Source organism: Folsomia candida, unplaced genomic scaffold (assembly GCF_002217175.1).
Source record: "Folsomia candida strain VU population unplaced genomic scaffold, ASM221717v1 Fcan01_Sc014, whole genome shotgun sequence".
NCBI lineage: Eukaryota > Metazoa > Arthropoda > Collembola > Entomobryomorpha > Isotomidae > Folsomia > Folsomia candida.
Genome location: NW_019091206.1, coordinates 773,554 through 796,332, shown reverse-complemented (window position 1 = coordinate 796,332; position 22,779 = coordinate 773,554). Strand labels below are relative to the sequence as shown.

The following is a 22,779-nucleotide window of genomic DNA, read 5'->3' as shown; positions in this document are numbered from 1 at the left end:
GGCAAACTTCACTCGTTTGGTTGCATTCCTCGGTACAATAAGAGGCTTCCGGACTGCTCTGTGGGATTTCAAATTTCCCTTGTTCAGTGTTCTTTGGATGGTCGTAGGACTAACTTGTTTGTCGAACATCTCCTTGATCTCGGTAGATAGCTTTGGAGCACTAAGTGAGGGTATAACGTTGACTTTGTTGAGCACGTGGCGTACTTCTCGGTGAGCCAAAATGGGTTTTCGACCACTTCTGACCTTGTTTTGGACTGAACCATTAGCTTTAAAGTTCTTAATGATTGTCTGGATGGTTATCCTTGCTAATTTATACTTGGTCCCTATTTGTCTCTGCGACAGCCCCCTTTTTGTCCACCCTTCCAGTCCTGAATGACAAGATCTCGAATAGCGATAGGAATTTCCTTGCGTGTCGACGCCATCATATTTTTCTGGAAGAAAATTATTTAAAAATTAATGCGGCATATGTTATTGATAGATTTATTAAGTTACCTGATTTTATAAATTGGAGAGATTTTTGTTGTTGACAATTAAAGTGAAGTGGACGTAGACTTTTGTCCGCTCAAATTTCATCCTCTCTCGCTCTGCACTATGATTCTCAGTTTTCCCAGAATTTTCAGAAATAACTCATATGTTTTATGAAATTACGTTAAATTTGTGAGAATTTGATATATCAATGATGAAAATTGGTTCAGTAATTCAGTGACAATTTGAAAATGAAATTGACGCGACTATGTGGACGTAGACATCTGTCCGACACTGTAGCTTGATTGCCATCAAATAATGGATATCTAATATATATCATTCGGATGACATTTTACGGAAATATCCCGGGTAGGATATTTAAGAAAAGGAAAACATATCATTAGGATCGTGGCCGATTGGGTTTAAATTTCAACTAATTCTCGTACTTCGCTTACATACATGTTCACCGTTAAATATTTTGTGACTGCCTTTCTCTACAAATTTTGTTGAGCTTCTGGAACCTTCAAATTTATGAGATGAGACATTCGTATAAAATTTAGAGTTTACAATATCGGGTTGAGGCCTATGGACCTTTATACATGACACTACACTAACAAACAAATGCAAATTCGTGAAAAACTGCATCGAGGATCAACTTTTTAACCCGAGTCAGGGCTTATGTAACCGTGCTTATGTAGTCCTGTCTGTCTGTCTGCGACAGGATAGGGACCGATCGACTTGAAATTTTGCACACATGTATAGTATGAAAATGTAAAGGCAGAGTTCGAAGATGAGCCAAATGGGTCCAGTGGTTGACAATGCAGCACTAAGAATCAGGTGGATGGAAAAACGAGTACAATGGACGTTCCTCTCAGATTACGTAATGACTCGTGACTCACCTGAATGGGGTGACGCTATTGCTTTTCGAGTGCACACCACAGACACAGAATTAAGCCCCAGAAACACAGCAATTAAAGTTTGGAAAACTATTGGTTGAAGCAACCATCCATTTAATTACTTGTGGCAGAGTTATGATAGGATGAATGAACTTAATTCAAGCCGATGCTTTAAAACCATTACCGGAAACACTTTAAATTCATATGTAGTAATTCATAGTATCATAAAATCCAAAATTATTATGTACCTGTAAATCTAAAATTATATTTTCTTAAAGCTAATTAATAATAAGTTGGGTAGAGGACACTGCAGAATATATGTTAAGGGCTCAAAAATTCCCTCAATATACCAACTACTTTACTAATATCAAAGAGATCTTCGTCAGAGATAGCGGTAAGGTTAAGCTAAGCATTAGTCACGTATCAACTGTGTCGATGGACAAATCATGCACCCAACATATTTATGTATGTACATGTCAACGAAAATAAAATATGGTTAGTTATCTTAAATAAAGCATTTAATTGTCGAATTATTAAAACTCCGTTAAAGGTTATTCAATTACAATTTCATAAAGTTTAAAGAAAATTTGCAGCCAATTTGTTTGAAGGCTTTATCTCCACGATCTCTTCTCCACTCATAGGGGAAGAATCTTATCCAATGCAGGTGCACTGGCATTCTGTGGGAGATAGGCATAGTCCGACACAGCGGCGACCGGGGAAAACCTGGTTGCACAGATCCGTGCACTGCTGAATAGTGCAACTCATCTTAAATGAATCAAACTGTTGTTCACAATAAAATTTCAACATGAATTTATGTATTCTTGGATTCCTTACTATGCCAATGTTGAGACCACTTGCAGCCACTGCAAAGACCACAAGAAGGAAAACAATTGCAATAAATGTTTTCATTTTTGGAATTATTATTTTTTAATATATTTATAAATAACTATAGGAGCTTAATTCGTTTCAGTTGGTGGATTGATAAATACCTCAAACATACGAGCTGGAGGGAGACACGCTTTTATATGGTCCTCATCCATTGTCTTTTGAGTGCGTGCTTTGAAATCGTTTAGCTCTGGTTTGAAGTTATTTATGAGTCGGATTTAATATGAATAAACATTGGCAACAGAACGGCTTGGTTCGACTTTGGGGGTGTCGTAATCCCTTAAGTATAACGTACAGTATATGTTTACATAGAAAATGTAATCAATACAATTGAATATATTATCTCGGAATAATTAAGGTAATAAACCATTTGTCATATCGTATTTATCAAACACTTGTAAATTTCCTCGAACTTTGCGAAGTGAAGCTACCATGAGGATTTGAATAGCTTAACTAATCCCGGGGGTTCAATAAACCACTTAAATACCAGCCAATTACGTAATCTTACTCGGGCCCAGCACTTGAAAATAGCAGGGATTACTTTGTACACGTGTGTACTCCCGTTGGTGCAAGTTACATTATCATTTAGGTAGTCAAATATGAACCTCCAAAAAGCATTGACTCCCATGGATTAATTTATGGTATCCCGAGTAGAAATTAACGCTTATATTAATATTAGATCAGACTTGCAATTTCAATATAAATTCTGTCGCTTTTGCCAATACTAAGGGTTTGGAAAAACCCCGGGTTTTACTTCCAAAACCACTACCCACGGGGTTTTATTAGTAAAACCCCATGTTATTTGCGGTTTTACTGGGTTTTACTGGGTTTTATTGGGTTTTATTGGGTTTTACTGGGTTTTACTCAATGACTTGGGGTAAAATAATAAATTGAGAAGTTTGTATTTTATTGTGAAATAATGCACAAATTGATGAAATACAACTTTAAAAATTGTTTTACTTGACTTACTTCACTAAATTTTAAGTAAAACCCAGTAAAACCCAGTAAAACTCCAGTAGAACCCAGTAAAACCCGAGTAAAACCCCTATAACATAGTAAAACCCCAGGGGTTTTACTGATTTGCAACCCAGTAAAACCCAGTAAAACCTAAAAACCCCAACCCAGTAAAACCCAAAAACCCCAACCCAGTAAAACCCGGGGTCGGAATACCCTGCCAATACTTTGTGAATACTTTAATGCCAGTATACTGGCAATGTTGCATTACGTACTGTTTAAGTATTGGACCAGTAATTAATTCGGCCAGTAATTCTACACTCGACTAGTGCTCGTACAATATGAGCCCAATTTTGACTTCGTATTTTATAATGCTGAATAATTATGCTCAGATTACACTCATATTATATCCCATATATTTATTTTCATTCATATTTCAAAATGGGACTAAAAGTAATCAAAAAGTAATCAAACCAAGAACAGATAAAACTAAAATATCTATAATACATTAGTTTTCTAAGTCATATTTACATTGGAAAGCTTACAAAACTATTAAGCTCTTGTGGTAACAGAACGCATTTTCGTGCTATTGATACTTACGAAATAGAAATGGAGCAGACTGAAAGTTTAGAGACGCGAAAAATGTTTAACATACAACTCCTTACGGGAATATTAAAGTACGGCTCTTTACGACTAAATAATTTAATAAAAAATGTAGCTCTCACATTATCAACATACTCTATGGTGAAGGCTGCTTTGGACGTCCCTCGTCCTGTTCGGCTAACTTCCGTTACGAGTTGACGACTAAATATACAACCAAGTATTCCTTTAACATCTTTCTCCACATCTGCTCCTCCAATGTACTGCACCTAAAGTGATAAAATTATTTTTGATATTCTTTGCCAAACATGAAAATTATATACATATTCTTGTACAGGCATATAAATACGATTTAGGAAATTATAGTTCGAATGTTGGTCTATACATACACATACATAGATTAAAAGAAGAGGAGGAAACTACTGTTTAAGTATTATTAGCAAAGTGGATGCACCTTGTACATATTTTGAGACCAAAATTATAGTAAAAACATAACAATCATGCGATATCGTGGTGACAAATAATGCACTACTATACTACACTTTACATCTATAATGCATATTTTCATACTCTAAAAAAGAATTTTAGAAGAACAATGGTACATAAATTTGTGTTGTAATATGTCGCATTAATACTGGAAGGCAACAAAAAACAAGCAGTCATTTAACCTATAATCCATCGTAATATGGAATACTTAATTAATTACTTTAAGATTTGTATGTACACGAAATATATAGCTTCAGATAAATGTACAGTTAAACTATCTATATTAATTACACGTTATTTTATTTGCAGAAACTGCAATTGTTGTCCTTCTCACTCGTTTTTCATACGTACATACCTTGTTCTGCATACATAGAGGGTGATTACTATTGAATGGTAAAGGATTTTCAATGCATACTGTAAAGGGCTCAGATAAGCCTCGAAATTGTAAATAATACATATAGCTGTATCGAAAATTTAACTGGCTGCGAGGATCCGAAAACCAGAAGTCTCTACTACCAACGGTTCGTAAGTTACATCAATTAATTCAAAGCAATTCGCGAATACGTTCTGCCACAACCACGAAAATGCTTGCGAACGCCCCCGGGAGATTATTTATTACCATTTCAATAGTAACACAATCTGGGGATGGTAAAGTTGATGACTTTGCCATATGTTTGTGGCATCAGGAAAAGCTTACTTCCAAAAATTAGAGAGTAACCGTGTTCGTATGGGAACTTCCAAACTGACCAGATCTGAACACAAAGATCACGAAAATCATACAGTAATACGAATAAGATATTCCGCTCCATGTTCAACGCACCATAATCGTTCATGCATTTAATTCAACCTTAGGAGTACGGGATCAAATAAAACTAATGTCCAAGTACCCCAAAATATAATGACACCAGGAAAAAACCACCATAATAAATTGTCTCTAAATCTTAAAAAAGTGCGGCGACTAATGCTTGTCAACCTTTGCCGTCATGGATAATGAAACATCGTGCTTGACTGGCCTTGATGACCTCATATAATCAAAGTCCCATTCAGCCTCAAATTAAAAAAACATTTGTGCGGAATATATATTGAAATTCGACCCTAATCATTCCAAGCGAGTTTTCCAATTTAACATTGTTCTCCTTATGGGGATTGAGAAGTAGGTTCACGATTTCCACAAGAAATGACCAATTGTAAAATTGGTGATATTTCATTATATTGGTATAATGGTAGTATATTGGTATTATTTCTTTCAATATCATAATCCACGAAATGTTGCAAAAACTTGAATTTAATTTGACTAATTGTACACGTGAATTCCAAATATACGAATCCAAAACCGTGGCAGATCGTGTTCGCGAGTTTCTCCGAATTTATTGGTGTATCTTTTGAACCGTTGGTAGTAAAGACTTCTGGTTTGCGGATCCTCGCAGCCAGTTAAATTTTCGATACAGCTATATGTATTATTTACAATTTCGAGGCTTATCTGAGCCCTTTACAGTATGCATTGAAAATCCTTTACCATTCAATAGTAATCACCCTCTATTTATCCAAATATGTGTACATCTATGTGTTCATACATGTGTATGTACATATGTATGTATGAGTATGTATGCGTAGCACGAGTATGGTATTTTTCATATAAGAAAATAACTTACGAAATATGCACGATCCTTTTCATTATCATTTTCATTATCGCTCCTTTTCATTATCATCTTCCACATAAACATGTATGTATATGCAGAATTATGCACGTTTCATATGCATTAAAACCAGCCAATTCTGTGCCGGATAATTTTCCCCAGGGATTTAAGACCGGACTTACTATTAGTTTGAGTTATATATAACATTAAGGTTTTAAATTTACAGTGATAATTACACATATAAATAAAACTCTGATTATTAAAATAAAATGTAAAATATCTCTAAAAATCGACAAACCGTTTTACAAATTTTTCTACAAACTCAACTTCTTTGTTCGATTAGCCAAGAGTGCTGATATCGTCAAATAGGCTATTTTGTCAGTTATCGCAATTTTAGTAGCCTTCTCCAGTCTGATGAATCTATAGTCAAATGCACCAGCGTAAAATGTGATGGGCCGCAAAACTCGTATCTTCATTAGCAAAAACTTCCTCAGACTAAACCAAAAGTTGGGAACTTTTACCGGAACCATTTTCACCTGGTGAATAATCTTTGCGGAATCCTCCCTCAGATAGATGAGCGGGATTAGGATAATCTGCAACAAAGTTATGCTACCTCCCGCAGTGATAAGGAGCAACCAATAGAGTTCGATTGGAAATAGGTCGTACGCTGAAATGCACAAGTAGAGGGAGATGATGGCGCATCCCACAAGCGTTACTAGAACGATGGCAACGGTTATGTCACAAATTCCGTAGAGGGATCCAAGTAGAATACCCATGCAACTTACTGATATCAATATGATATCAAAATGATACAAAAACTTGGATATGAACATATCCACACGACATCAGTGAGCGTCAGAACTACATCAGTGTATGTCTAGATTGGATCGCTATTTCCCAACTTTTGATATCATAAAGATGTTCACTCCGACATCGCCACGATGTCAGACTAAGTCTAACCGCTGATATTGTTTAGATATCGTATTGATGTCTGATGGATGTCATGCGTTGGCACAAAAATGACATACACTGACATGGTATTATTTTCTTCAAAATTTATTTATTTACTTAACATTCTACAAACAGTACACGCATTAATGATTTTAAGCTAAAAAATTATTTAGTATTGGATTTTTTAGTAGTTTGCTCAGCCTTCAGTCGGTCACCTGCGTGCTGGAACCAGGAAATTACAGCTTTAGCCAATTCTTTCTCTGAAATTTCCGGTTTGGCTTCACCTATGTAATCTATGGAATGAGACATTTACAATCAGTACATATTTATACTGATTGCAATTACTATATACTATAATATTATGCATACGGTACCTGACATGACAGTCCAGCACGTTGTTGATGAAAAATTGTAATTTTGCTTTAACCCTTTAAAGCTAATCCCAAGAGCTAAAAAGTTAGTAAATAGCTTCTTTAGGATGTCGCCAACGACTTCCGGGACTTTTGAGCTACCTCCACGAGAAATGTGACGCTTCTGTAAAAAATACATGATTAATATTTAAATAATTCTCTCAGAAAATAGTTCATATTTATATATAAACAAGCCATCTTACAAGTCTTAGTTGTCTTCCTTCATTGTGCATAAGTGACTCGTCAAATGCGAGAAACTCAGCTAAATTGTCAAATGGTTTTTCAATTATTGGCGGTTCCTTGGATTTTAAATCCTCCTTGCAAAAATTTGTGAGCCTCTTATTTATATTATCCAAGTTAAGTTTAATTAATGCCACGTCCGTAAGAAGTTTGCTCCACTCAGCTAAATTTAATAAAATCATAAAAGTTACAATGTTTATGGAAATAAAAAGTGTTACGTCCACCAAAAAATGTTACCTTTTGGAATATTGGTCACAAATAATGGCTGTGAGGCTTCAGCTACTGTCCACTCCATGTTCTGCCGTAAAATTTCAGAACCTTCGGCGCACAAAACGTTTAGTTTTCCAACAACGTTCGAAGGATTTTGACTACTTGACCCAGAAGCGCAGTTGAGCTGATCCATGTTTAGTTCACCTATTTTTAATTAATAATATTTTAATACAACAAAAGGAACTAAGGATAAAGTAAATGGGAGAAGATAAATGATAAATGCATTGTATAATTTTTTACTTACCCACGTCCAAATTCGTCATCACAATTTGTGATGATGACGAATTTGCTAGAATAGCACCATCTGCATTCTCAAGTACGACGTCCGCGTTTTCTAATGAATCCGATGTTTTATCATCGGTACAATGTCCAACTAGTGCAAGACTAGGCATTTCCGGAAGGTGAGTTTTGACGACCTCAGTGGTTATTTTCGAATGTGCGGAAGCTGTTGAGAAAAATAAAATTAATGAAATATTAAGAAGGAGATAAGAGAAGCGATAAAACAGACTTTTATTTACGTTTCTGACCTCTTAAATCGTGTAAAACGTTGTCGTCATCTGAGTCCTCTACGTCATTATCGCTTCCAGGAGATGTGAATCGTTGCGGTTTTCTAGTCCTTTTGTGAGGTAAATCATCCGCCTCGGTACTAGATAAATCTGAAGTCAACTCGGCTTGCACAATTTTCTTCCGGGCCTCCTCGTATGTGGCTGAAATAATAACAAAATAACTAAGAACAAAGAACAATACCAACGCAATTAACTAAATCATAAAATATCACACCATATGCATGAAGAATCCTAGCGGCATATCGGGGAAAGGATGATTTTGGGGGGCGGCCGGATTTTACGACTACTGCTGCATTTTTTGAATTTGGCCATGCACACGTCTGGTTGTCGAAATATGATTGTGGCACCACTGCAACCCATTTCTTTTCGTCCTCCTTCATTTCAACAATGTAGAACATCTTAAAGCTGGTGAACTAGTGGAAAGACGGCGATAACTCCTGCAGAGATAGGAAATACTTGGCATTTATATACAACCTCGGAAGCACGAATTTGACAGAGTTTATAATGATTTTCGTCAGCTCTATAAATCTGAAGCACTTTTGACGAACACGGCTGGGAAAATAACGAGTCCAATTTACTGTACTTATGTCCAACTAAATAAATCTCACTGGTATCATTGTCTTGAAGAATGTTAAGAATCCGAAGCACTGCGCATTCACGTATTAACACGAAAGTATCGCGGCGAAGCCTACAGTTAATTGTATAATTCGGTGTAATTAATACGTGATACTGAGTAAAATTTCCAATAGATTCTTCTAGATGTGGTCCATTGTTGTGCTGTGAGGATGGCCCGTTTATTTGAATGTTTCGCGCCTCCAATTTTAGTTCCCTCTCCAATAATCTTTGTTTCAGTTGCTCCAGTGGCAAATTGGGCGTCCTAACTAATTTTCTTAACTGTCCAAGTTCATTTTCAAATTTGAATGTGCTAAATCTGTCCAACACACCAAAATTTTTCACGTCTTCCGCTAAATGAATGAGACCGTGAATGTTGTAAGACACCTGTTCTTCTCCATATAGGATTTTGAAGGCTTGGACAAAGTAAATTAGTAATGACTTTGCATAATTGTTAAGGGAAATATGTAATGTTTCAGAACACAATATTCTAATCGCAATGGATAAACTTAAAAATAAATTGTAATTTTCGTCAGTTATAATATTTTTCAATACCACAGGGCCACAATAAAGTAAAAAGTATCTCAGTTCCGTTGCCTTCCATTTGTCAACTTCTTCTAATGATCGTGGTTGACGGGAAAATTCAGATGAAGTAAATTTTTTGAATACTTTTAATCTTGCTGAAATTTGAGATATCTGGAAAGCTGACAATTTTTGATGCTTTGGTTTACCCTTTATCCACAGTTTCAAAAGTTTTTTGACTACCCCTAAACAGACTAAGTGCATGTAGTCGATAGGGAATGAATTAATCATGTGCAATCCATCTATCTTCGTCAATTCCGTTGTTCCAATATGATGGTCTTCGTCATTTTGTTGGCGAAATTGTAAATCAGTTCTCAGTTCTTTGTTAATTTCGAAAAAACTCATACGCCGATTTATACTCCTTCCAACCGCGCAGCACTTATCACAACCATGGTAGCCATTATGCCCTTTAATTGCCTTCACAAACGACTTTGCCGGCGCGTCGCAAACAAAACACTGTATTTTAAATTTGTCTTTTGTTGTAATTTGTTCTGCATTGACATCCGCAACTAATTTTTGAAGGTATAAGTTGACATTCTCTGGTTTCTTATTTCCACTATAAACTCCAATCACAAATGGATTGAAATTTAATCCACCAAAATATCCCAGTATTGGCCAAAATGATAATGAACAGCTTTTGAAAACTTGAAGACCATCAATATTGATTTGAAGGGGGATTGAATTTAATGTCGGGTGTAGCTTTGTGACCTGCTGAGTATATGTCTTCAATCCAAAATGCACATATTCTCCAGGGACAACTGTTTCTGTAGGGGCGTTAAACTTCACGGGCTTGATAAGAGTTCTGCTGTCTGACGGAAAGGTTTTAAAACAATCATGGGTACCTAGGATTTTTAGAAGTCCAGTTAACTGACTGTGATTAATTGAGTAGTCAAAGGCCCAAGATTTTATGCTTTCTAGGGTTTCAGTAGAGGATGAGGTCACTTTTTCACAATTTTTATAATCACTTTCATCATCACAATCTGAAAATTGGATGGAATTGTCACTAGAACTTGTGGAATTAATATAACTTTCCTCGTGATTATCAATTCCCTCCTCGGACAAACTATTTATTAACTGATCTGGTTCGTGTAACTGACTACTTGATTGATAAGTTATACCAACAGATATTTCGTTAGTTTCTTTTTTTGCAAGTTGTTGTAATCTCTTTTTACCTACTATACTTTTTCTCATTTTTATTGTAAACAAATTCTACTTAAAAAATTACCTTTTTAACAGAACTTGATGTCCACGCCGCTACACTCCAACTTGCACTAATTGAATATTGCGGTTCAGTTTCAACTTGGACCATATCCTATTCATGTCATATCTCGTGATATGTCAACGACATCATAGTCTGATGTCGTTACGATATCATATAGATATCGCAAACTGATGTCGTTTTTAAATCATGTAAATGACGTGCTGGAGACTTGATCACTGATGTCGTTCCGATATCAATATGACAATCGATTCCTGATATCAGGCAATATCTTAGAATGATCTTGTTCTGATATCAGATCGATATGGAATGTTGCATGGGTATGTACCATGTCGTGAACTCGGAGCATTAAACTCATTGAAAGTTGGCCATATTTCAGCTGTCCCATACATACCTGTTGAAGAATAAATAAAAATTCAGAAAAAAAATCATTTTTAATTATGAAGGAAAATTTTCGCTCTTATTCATTTCGAAGTATCAAACTATTTTTTACTCATATTCATTGATTCTACTTCATTTCGCTTCATAGAGCAACTTTCTCAGCTCGCACCATACATATAAACATTTGGTAAAGGAATTTAGCATCGTACCGCTCGTTTGTTAATTAATCTGTCATTTATTTTCATTTATATGAAATGAAATTCATACTCATTAATTCTCATTATTTCGTATGAATTAAAGCGAACATGTCCATATTGACTGATACATACTTACCAGAATGTAATCCACTATCCCGTTGGAAACTACGAAGAAGAAACTCGTCAGCCGCAAGAATTCAAAGAGACAAGTTGTGACGAAAATGCAGCGCAAAATGACAATTTTGAAGGATGAAGGTTTGTGAATTAGGTAGAAGAAGGGATCCATATTGAAAAATATCACTATAAAGCCAACAAGGAGGGACATAATTGGTAAAATTCGTATGACTAAAATAGCAAATGCAGTCAAGGCTTCGATCCAGGGGGACGGTTTGATGGGAGATTTCGACCCTGAAAATCAATTAAAGATTTACGAATTAAGTTTATCATAGGTAACATTGTTTTCTTTTATTTATTTATTGAAAATGAGTTTATCGCAGAGTATACTAAAATTGCATACAATTAGTATGATGCAATTCATATCGTTAAAAAATCTTACTACACAGGAGCCTCACAATTATGCCATAAGAGAAAATAGTAGAAATCGTAAAAAGATTGGTGATACTTATTTTCTAAATGTGTCAATGGCAACCATCGACCTGTGTGACCAAAATTTCTGTAAGAAATTTAAACTTCAGGAGCAGAAGAAGAACAATGAACAACTAGTGAGTTGCTCGGGTTTTTTAAACACTGAGCTTTGAAATGCGCATAAAAATGAGGCACGTCTGGTGCCTAACAGGCTGTACGGAAGTTTGTCAGGTTGGTATTTTTGTATCCAAAAACTTTGAAGATTGGCATTTTTACAGATATTGGCAAAGGGAATTGAATGGTTGGTCAAGTTTCTGTCATGTATTATTTTATGTCTAAAATCCGTTAATAAGAATTAAGGCACTACCAGGTAGAAAGGAAAGCTAAAAAAATTGGAAATTAATCCATTTTACTGGACATTTGTACCTTTGTTAATGGTTTTTGCTAAAATCTTCAAATTTTCCCATGCAACGGTCCCTTCCTTGCCGTAGATTAGAATGAGGCATCCGCCCCCACAGACACCCACCCCTCCCAGTAACCCCACAAGTATTTGGGTTGTTATTATGTACCTTGGGACATTGGTCACTTTAACAAAAATCTCTCTCAAACAGAGAAAACAACAACATAACGTTCCGAACAACACGACAGACATGGTGAAATACCAGCCAAGTAAGTCTCGGTGATTAATTTGGTGAACGAACTTTCTCCCCGATCCGTTCCAGGTGACCGGGGTCTTCCCCATGCTCCGAAATGTAGAGGTGTGTACATTCAAAGCGAGGATGGATGACTGTGACGCCATTATGTACTAAATAACTAAAACTATGCTCATACAGTATTGCTGTACCTGTATAGAATGGCTATGTCAAGGAAATACGAGTATATGTAGCTCTGTACTATTTTTTTAGAAATCTACCATTCAACCGACGCAGATGAAAGTAATTTCACTTATTTAACAATAAACTTGGAATAAGTTTTGAATATTGTACTATAACAAAACAGATAGATTTACACCAGTTCATGGAAACTGCATGGATTTCCCTTACCAAACATTGACTGATACCCATTGCCATATAGATATGAAGCTAAAATGTGGATGTGAAATCCAAGCAATCATTTTTATTTACCAAATTCTTATAAATACATAAAGATACATAGAGATAGATACATAAGTTCAAATAACAATTGGAAACTAAATAGACCTGTGCGCTAAAAGCGAAAACGGAATGAGATATTTTGCAATTTGATCGTTATGATAAAGTAGGGATACATTATACATGAAAGTTATTGGATCGTATATCTATTTTATTAAAGTGGCAGAACAATTCAATTGAATCTTATTAGATTTCACAAATTGTAAATCTATTGTAACTATGGACGTATTTATGTACAAACAAAGACTGGCTGAAATCAGGATTAAGACGTACATATGTAAATAGATGCGTAGGCAATGGTGTATATATAAGCTACATATTCATGTTTAATACATATAAGAGTAGTACTAATTCGGTGAACTTGAGGACTGTGTGCATACTTTTGGAAGTGACATTTACATATGTATGTTGGTTTATATATCTTACAAAATAAGTAAATACTTTCATAAATATGTATCACATCCTGTGAGCGACATCCTCTTCATCTTAAAGCCAATATGCCTGGACTAATTCATATACAATGTGCACACATACATATGTACTAATACCTAGTAAAACAGAATCCGATGGCGTATTTTATTAAGGTTCTCAAGCATTGTTGACGTTTTTCATATTTTCAATTTAAAAATATAAAGAACGAGATAGGCATTGATTTTCCAGTGAGTCTTCACACTCTTAAAATATTTCACTTCATATAAAGTAAAATGTCACTCTAACCCTGTCCCTAGTAAATGCTCTAATAATTAGAGTCTAATTACTCTGCTGGAGTAAGTATACTTTCAGATGTTCTGGAGTCTCTTATGAATTTCTACATTTGGAGCAGGATGAATCTTTGGGACTAAAGGCCCGAGAGAGCTCGTTGAAGTTCTAAGAATTCCAATTAATTTATTTTACGAGCGATACTCTTATCACCCAAAGGGTTTTAATTATTCGGATGGAGACAGAATTGGTCCCTTGAAACTTATAACTAGCATCGAGAAAGACTTCTTCCTCTGTAGGAGGACGGTTTTCGTCGTATATGATAAAGTTGTTGAGACCGAACGTCTAGCTCGGGCAAAACGCGTCACCAAAATGCACGCAGAATTTTAAATTTTTGTATTCAGCTCATTCACTCGTGACAACATGATATGTGGAGTGTTTGCGTTGTAACAATTGTCCCTACTGAGACAAATATATAAATCAGCTCATATCAGAGATCACATGAAGTATCTAAAGACTCGTAAATAAATGCCATACAAATTTTGCGGTGTTTCTGAAATGTACGTGAAGAAATTAAGTACACATCCTGTCTTGGCTTCGCTGGCTTATGGCTACTTAGAGTGTGTCCAACAATGATAGGACCACAGGAATTTTTTCTATTTCTCTGCTCATGTTATCTTGAATTCTATGATATGTGGTATGTTTCTGTAGATTATCATCCTACATAACTGTGCTAAGTTTGAATTAAATCCATCAAGTATTTCCGGTGATATGGATGAATGAATGAAAATGGGGTGTCCAAAAATGATAGGACCACTTTACAAATTTAGTTTGCCTTTGGTCACAGTCGAGTCCAGAGTAAAAATTATTCTGTGCATTAATATGGGGAGAGGTATAGCACTAACTGAGGGTGAATCCGCCCAAGTTCGATTACTTCATGAACAAGGGGAAAGTGAAAGAGAAATTGCAAAATACATTTCAAGATCCAAAACGGCCGTTCATAATTGTATCAATCTGGGAGACGATTATGGTACCCGTAAAAGCAGTGGGCGTCCAAAAACAACTTCAGCACGCGACGAAAGACAAATCGTTAAGCTGGCTAGCAATGGACAATTGTCTGTTAGAGAAATCGCTAACAATTTTCATCAACAATTTTCTCGTGGTGCTGTTCACAATGTGCTATCAAAATTTCCATATCTGGAGTGGTGCAAAAAAGTTGGTCAGCCCCCACTTAGTGATGCACATAAACAAGCCAGACTTGATTTTGCTAAAAATCACATGACCTGGGGGGACAAGGAGTGGGGGAAAGTAGTATTTTCTGATGAGAAAAAGTGGAACCTCGATGGCCCTGACGGTTTCAAGTATTACTGGCACGATTTGAGAGATGATCCTCAATTTTTCAAACAAAGGCAGATGGGTAAGTACATTTTTAAATATTTATTGCGTAAGTATCATGTAACAACATAAATATACATGATCATGGTGACTAATTTGAATATGTACTTGTAGGAGGTGGTTCGGTCATGTTCTGGGGGGGATTTGGAAACAATGGAACTACTCCCCTTGCGCAAATATCTACTCGTCTGGACTCGGAGGGGTATCAGGACATCCTAAAAGATAATTTGCTCCCTTATGGAACCAAAATTGGGGGAAGAGGATGGATCTTCCAACAGGATAATGCATCAATCCATGCCTCGACAAGTACTTCCGAGTGGTGTCGAAGGAAGAACCTTCGGCTGTTGCCTTGGCCGTCCAAAAGCCCTGACCTAAACCCCATTGAGAACCTTGGGGGCATGTTAACAAGGATCGTTTAAGGTCAGGGTAAGCAATATAATAATGTACAAGCGTTGAAAGCAGCAATTTTGTCGGCGTGGAATTCAATTCCACTTACAACATTACAAAATTTAATTAGTTCAATGATAAACAGAATTTTTGATGTTATCCACGGTCATGGTGCATTTACCAAATGAGAAATTTGTACGTGGTTGACAAATGACAGAAATAAACTAAAATTTGTAAAGTGGTCCTATCATTTTTGGACACCCCATTTTCATTCATTCATCCATATCACCGGAAATACTTGATGGATTTAATTCAAACTTAGCACATTTATGTAGGATGATAATCTACAGAAAAATACCACATATCATAGAATTCAAGATAACATGAGCAGAGAAATAGAAAAAATTCCTGTGGTCCTATCATTGTTGGACACACTCTATAAAATCATGAACCTAAAAGTTCTAAGTATTATAAGTTCAAAATATAACTAAACATTGTGTCAAAACTATTATGTTAGGTAGAGGTGAGCGTAGGGTAGGGTACACCGTAAGATAAGCCCTACCCGCCCTACCCTATGGAGCATAGGGTAGGGCGGGCGAATATAAGGATGGTTTTCTTCGGACATAGGACGTGTAGGGTACAATATCAGAGAGCATAGGGTAGGTCGGGCATTTCTTATCTCCTTTCACAACAAGCATAGGGTGCATGGGGCATTCACATTTCGTAGGGTAGGTTTTTTACCCTAAGCTTTCTACATAAAAAGGTACATTTTGATACAGTTCAACGGAGGAATATTGTTTTTCTTTGAGTAAAGAACAAAATTTCAAAATTATGGAGGCTGAATTATGGAGGCTCATTATGGATTTTATGTGCCAACTTCAATCCGACGAGGAGAAAAAACATAGGGTATGCAGGGTATTTTTATAGGGAAAAACATAGGGTTGGGTAGGGCGGGTTTTTGAGCCACGAGCGTATGGCTGCTTCTTCAACACAATTTCATAGGGTAGGGCGGGCAGGGTATTTTTTCATATAGCTTTTGTAGGGTGGGGTATTTAAAAACTGTACCCTACACACCTCTACTGTAAGGTAATCATATAATACGTATGTAAAAAACCCAAGGGAAAACTAATTAACCTATTTATCATTCGAAAATAAACAGGCCTCTTTTTAGCATTTAAAATGATTTAAAGCGGCTAGCTACGTATACTTACAAAGCATTAAACTACGAACATAATACTATTCATGTACTTAATAATTTTAAGCTAACCTTAATTGCAGACGAATCAAAAATTTAAATAGTTATGACCAGGAGCGATGTATTTGTTCCGAATATTATGTACTTATTTTTAAATAATTATTGTGACTCTTACAAAAGAGTATGTAATTAACGTTATTCTGGCTTAATTTGTCATCTACTGCACCATTTCGTATGGCTGAAACTGAACCTATCAAAAATAAGTTATTTTAAATAACTTTTCTAGACTGTAAACCAACAAAAATCTTACGTCAGAGGTCTTGCTTAATTTTTAGGAGAACTAGACTCGGATAGTTGGATGCATTTTCAAAGACTGTATATCACCATCAGGATCAACATGAAAATCAGAATTCAAATATAAAACCATTAAAATTTTGTCGTTTCTCTTAAAGTTAGTTTAATTATTTTAATTACGTTAATTTAAACTATGTTTACTAAGCAGTTTCTTGAAATATTCGGCATAACGGTTAGACAATTAATTGTATTCGGGTGGAATAATGATTTAAAAACGTTAATTGTCCTTCGCAGAAATCATAAAATCGTCGTCGTCATTTTTGGGCTATCTTTATTCAACACAGCTTATATTTTAGGACAAACGATTAGATTTAAACTTGCCGGGGATCTTAATCATTTCAGCTTCATGTTTTTCGCACTGCACGCTATGATTGGATACACCTTGTGCATTTGGATACTTGCCGTAAGCCCTCGGGAACTTGGAAGTTCTTATAATTCTGTTATTCTTTACGGAACTAAATTTCGGGGTAGGTGGACACATTATGAATATATTTTGTTGTATAAAATTTTAATGGTTGCAACGCATTTTTTTAGATAAATGGTGGTCGTACCCAAACTCCGACGTCGAAGCAACTTTCGATAAGATATTGGTTCCAATTTCCCGCCTTGCCGTCTGGATTCTAAATTTTTGTTTCATCTGGTCAATGCTTTTGATATCTGCTGAACATCCAATGCACATTCCAAATATTTTCAAATCGAACAGTATTCCATTTTTTATCGTCTATTTGATCTATGCTGCTTATTTCATTAGCTTAATTTGGCTTTGGGGCAACTTGATAAAAACTATATTTCTTATAATGTCTGCCCTGCTAGTGATCCTGTTCCCATCGCTGAGCCAAGAATTTCGTTTGAGTAAAAGCTCAACGAAAAAGAGGCGATTTCGGTGTTCAAGTGAACTCGTAAAATATCCAGGAAATATTTCCATTGAATATCGGAGCTTGCAAATAATTCTAAATCAGATGTGTGACGGGTTTGGACTACTTTTTCCCATCATTAACGCCTTATTTGGTCAAGCCGCTGTTTCAGTGGGATATTTGTTAATTGTTGTCGGCATGGATGTTTTGAGCTCCATCATATTTTTGTACGGAATTAGTTGTATCGTTCTATTTTGGTCAGTAATGCTGACTGGGTTGGGAAGTCTTCAGAATGTATCGAAAAAGTGTATTGAATTTTGGAAAATAGATACCCAGCTGTGGGAAAATACACGGGATAGGAAGTATATGGGTAAATTTAGAAAAAGTTGTAAGCCCTTGAGTGTGGGGTACCCTGGGGTGATGAAGATTAGTCATACGACAGTACTAAAATTTGTCCAGGGGATTGTACGAGGTCTGTTTCGAACTATTCTATCGTTGAAACGGAGGCAAGCCAGGTAACATGGCAACCAAAGAGTTTGCTTGATTTGTTTCTGGTTAGATGTATTTAGCTGCGAATAAAAATTTGTACATAGTGAGCGTACTCACGTCAAAGTTCGCATATCTCGCAAATTGAGCATAGCAACATAACTCGCGAAGTTTACGAGATTTCACAAAAATTTTGTTGGAAAACTATGGGCTTTTTGTTCGCAAATTTACCCAACAAATGGGCAGGTTCTTATTTCGCAAGCTTATTTCGCAAACTCATCGTCCATCAGAAACGATGGAAATTACATAGAAACTATGGAAACTAAATCAAACTTGGGATGAGATTACTGCTTTGCGAAATATGTATGCAAAATCAGATTTCGCGAAGCTCCTCACGTCACAAATTTTTTGATCATCGCAAATTGGATAAATGAGTTGCGATTCGAAATAACACGTTGTCGTGAGTACGCCCAGTGTAACATTTTAATATGTAGATAGACTTTGGATTAGGGGAGCAATTAATTCTTTCATGCATGACACATTTTGGGATATCCTACAAAATAAATTTTCGGGGAATTGAAGGTGTATTCTCGATTCAAATGTTTCCAGTATATTCACTCGTAGGATTTACCTTATTCATTAGAATATCGAGCCATGTACGTAGGTATGTAATTATAGTTAATTATTCTTACATGAATTTGTGCCGTGACGTTCAAATAACTATTATAATTACTGAAAGTTTTAAACCATTATGTCCCTTCAATTTTAATATGTTGCAGCTACATACGTACTAAATTTACCACATAATTTCATGACGAAAATTGAACTATAGGAATGCCAAATTATGGATAATTGGTGAATATACGGCACGCCAATTTATTTGGTACTTATCTTGTTTTGATATTGTATTTCTGAGTGGTTTCAGTCAAACAGACCCAAATATTGACGTGAGACGTTAAATACATACGTAGAAATTTATTTAGTACTTAGAAAAATCCAAGAAAGTTGGAAAAATTGAGTTTGGTACTGCATATAATACACTGGATTTAATAAGTCTCAAAAAGTAAATAATACCTAAAGAAAACTTTTTACTTTGTATTTTTATCTATGTATTTTTTGCTTTACTTTTAGGTATCATACTATCATTTCGCAATATTAAGTGATGACAGTACTAGTTAATAACTAGTAGTTATATGCAGAATTTGTCTAACTTTTCAAAAATTTCAACAAATAAATTTTAATAAATACTACCAAAATTGTACGATGACCTACTCAAATTAAAAAGACAACTATTCTAGACATGGTTGTGTTGGATATATTAGTTGCAATACAGTGAAATTTTCATGCGTTGCATGGGTCTATACAAAATGTAAAATTTGGCTTGCTGATATTTCTTTGAATAATCATTTAATTTACACATAATGAATGTATGTAGACTATCTATTTGAAGACCAGTACATAATACTTGAATAAATCCTAAAACAAGACTTTAATTTCCATTTGATAATTTATTTAATAAAATTTTTACAATTTGGGGATACCAAACTATGTTCATATTACTGCCTTCAACCTCATAAATTACTAGTCACCCGAGCAAAAATAAATAATTATAGAAACATTTGGGTAAATGGTCACATGTTCCTCTTCTGATACTTCAAATCTAATATCTGCAACCTGTCGGCATGCCTAAGAAAATTAATGCTACTCAAATTACTAACGACGCAGTCCGGACTAATGATTATTAAATTCCTGGTACTAAATTATTCACGTTAAACTTCTGATTTCATATGTTTAATTGTTCTCCTAAGATCTTCTTGAGTTTCTCAAATGATGGACGTTGGTCAGGTTCGTTCATCCAACTTTTCAGTTGTAGGTCAAATCTGCAAATCGGTATAAAAGAAAGTTTTCATACGATATGATTCAATTTTAGGAAACTGACAATTCTGTTTTTGAAAATTTTGGCTGTCATCCGTAATCCATTTTCAATATTCTTGACAAAGTCGACAAGTTCAGTCCAGGGTATGGTACTTCACCCAGAGAGAAGATTTATAGGGTTATTTATAGGGTTTACCGCTACCTCTCCAAGCTAGCGGTTCCTACATAGGGTTATAATAATAAGTTTTTCCTATTTAATAAACTTTTTATCTTTTCAGCTTAATCCTCACCTTAGATTGTTTAGAATAACTAGAATATTCGTACAGTTTTCTGGATAATCCAAAGTCAGAAACCTTGGCAGTCTCAACATCCTGTAGTGGAAGGTTTCGAATATATTTTCCAATTATTAAATATATTTGCCAAATCTCCATGAATCACCTAAATAAGTATTACCAGATTATCCTTGAAAAAAATAGTCTATTACAGTAAAATACGAGGAGCACTCTTGGTCGGGATATTGACGGCCGGATCCGACTCGAGGCCCTCATAGCCGAGTGGTAAACGCGTCTGACTTCTGCCCAATTGATCCCAGGTTCGAATCCCGTAGGATTCGATCAATATTTTTGCACTTTTGTTTTGACTGTTTTACACGTAAAGTAGGGTGGGGATTTTATAAATCGCCATTATTTTGGCCTACAATGCTCCTCTGACCACGTAAGTACATCAGGTTAAACGTCATAAATTGCGAATTTTCTCACTTTTCATGCATGTAATATGTGCATATATGCATGCAAATACGTGCCAATGTCTGCACACATGCATACAATTACATATGCACAAAAATTCATACAAGCTGATGATGATCAGAGTACGGATAAATATGTTCTTAAAAACCCAGAAATATGTATGTAAAATGTTTAATCAAAACCCGAAAATATGTACAAAAACATTTTTTAAATTACATTTAATGGACTAAAATTTCATCCAAAATTGTATGGGTAAATGTTATAACTAACAACCTTACGGCTTGACCAGTATCGTATTTATACAAAAAATTGATCAAAATTAGAAAAAACTTGTAGTTTCATGATGCAATACGTATATATATATGTGTGTTTAATATATGTACGTGTATGTACATGTAATGTAAATACATATTTACATGTATTTAAAATATTCAATATTGTAAATAAAGATTTGGACCCGTGGGGGTCATAAAGGTCGGATGGGTAAATTAGTGCCCAATATTCGAGATAAATTCGGTAATATGGCACTAATTGATGCATCAACTCGGAATATAAATTAAAACCTGAAAATGTTTTGACCAGAAGGCCCTACGGGGTTACCCCACCGATTTTCCGAGAATTGTTTTTGAAGGTTTACATTTTGCACACATATCCTCACGGTGGTGTACAGTACACCGGAAAATAATCTAAAATTTGAGAATTTTTCTGTCAGACCCTTCAAATCGGAAAATAGGTCGCGAAGAGTTTGAATTTGGCATAGCTATCATTAATGAGTTCTCACGGAAGTGTATAAAACTATCGAGCAAATAACTTCATGATGTTTAATGTGAAGCTATGTGGGACAGGTTTGGGTATAAAAACCTTTTTACCATTTTAATAATTCAATAACTGTTTAAGTTATTTATTTATAAAAGCACATAGCGAAGCGTAGATACTGTGAACGTCACTAATCGATCATGGTTGACTAATGCTTCATAACCACTGATAAATATGTATTTTGGAATTTAATCCCGTCTTCAAAAATTAGATATATATTTTCAAACTGAAGTGGACTTATTTTATCTTTTACCTTGTACAAAGTATTTGCATATGTCTATCATAATGTGAAGTTTGTGATTCAATAAAATGAAGAATCCATTAGTTTTACAGGCAAATAACACATGCGGCAACATACCAAAAAATTGAAACAATGCCGGTCAGTTGGGATAGAAAGGAGAAACAATTCGCGTACGAAATTAATCATCGGAAGCTATTTCCTTGGTATGTTACAATCAGTGTTTAAAGCGGTATTTACCAAGAGGTATATACTAGTGGTAAATACCGGTATTATCACCGAAGTAAAAACAGGTAAAATGGTATAAAGTGGTAAAAACCCATTTGGGGAATTGTTAGACAAGTTTTCCATGTAAAAAACGAAAGTTTAATAATTAATGTCTTATTGAAAAATCATCATGGCCTGCAAATTCATTAGTATGTATACATGAACATACATATTTATGAACAATATCTCGAATCAAAATAGTAACTTATAGTTTTTCTTTAAATTCCTGCCCGATAGCTTATAGTTCAAATTACAAATAATTACCACTTACAAATAATTAGCAAAGTAGTTACAAAAAATTCCATCACTTTACTAACAGAAAATTTGTCATATGCACATTAAGTGTTAGTGCTGAAAGTGAGTCGAGTCGAGTCGAGTTT

At 35.2% G+C, this 22,779-nt stretch overlaps 1 protein-coding gene and 1 long non-coding RNA gene across 2 annotated transcripts; both read right to left on the bottom strand.

The window, feature by feature from the left end:
* Positions 1 to 1,856: 1,856 nt before the first annotated feature.
* LOC110856017 lies at positions 1,857 to 2,356 on the bottom strand. The gene is made up of 2 exons (XR_002548537.2): positions 2,196 to 2,356; positions 1,857 to 2,126 (listed from the first exon to the last, which is right to left on the bottom strand). It is a non-coding gene; the product is annotated as an uncharacterized LOC110856017 (long non-coding RNA).
* Positions 2,357 to 6,961: 4,605 nt separating this feature from the next.
* LOC118437587 lies at positions 6,962 to 8,788 on the bottom strand. The gene is made up of 7 exons (XM_035856745.1): positions 8,575 to 8,788; positions 8,322 to 8,501; positions 8,039 to 8,239; positions 7,762 to 7,938; positions 7,488 to 7,687; positions 7,249 to 7,408; positions 6,962 to 7,167 (listed from the first exon to the last, which is right to left on the bottom strand). Exons 1-7 carry the CDS (start codon positions 8,756 to 8,758, stop codon positions 7,040 to 7,042), a joined length of 1,230 nt encoding a protein of 409 aa, XP_035712638.1. The 5' UTR covers positions 8,759 to 8,788; the 3' UTR covers positions 6,962 to 7,039.
* Between the last annotated feature and the right edge of the window lie 13,991 nt (positions 8,789 to 22,779).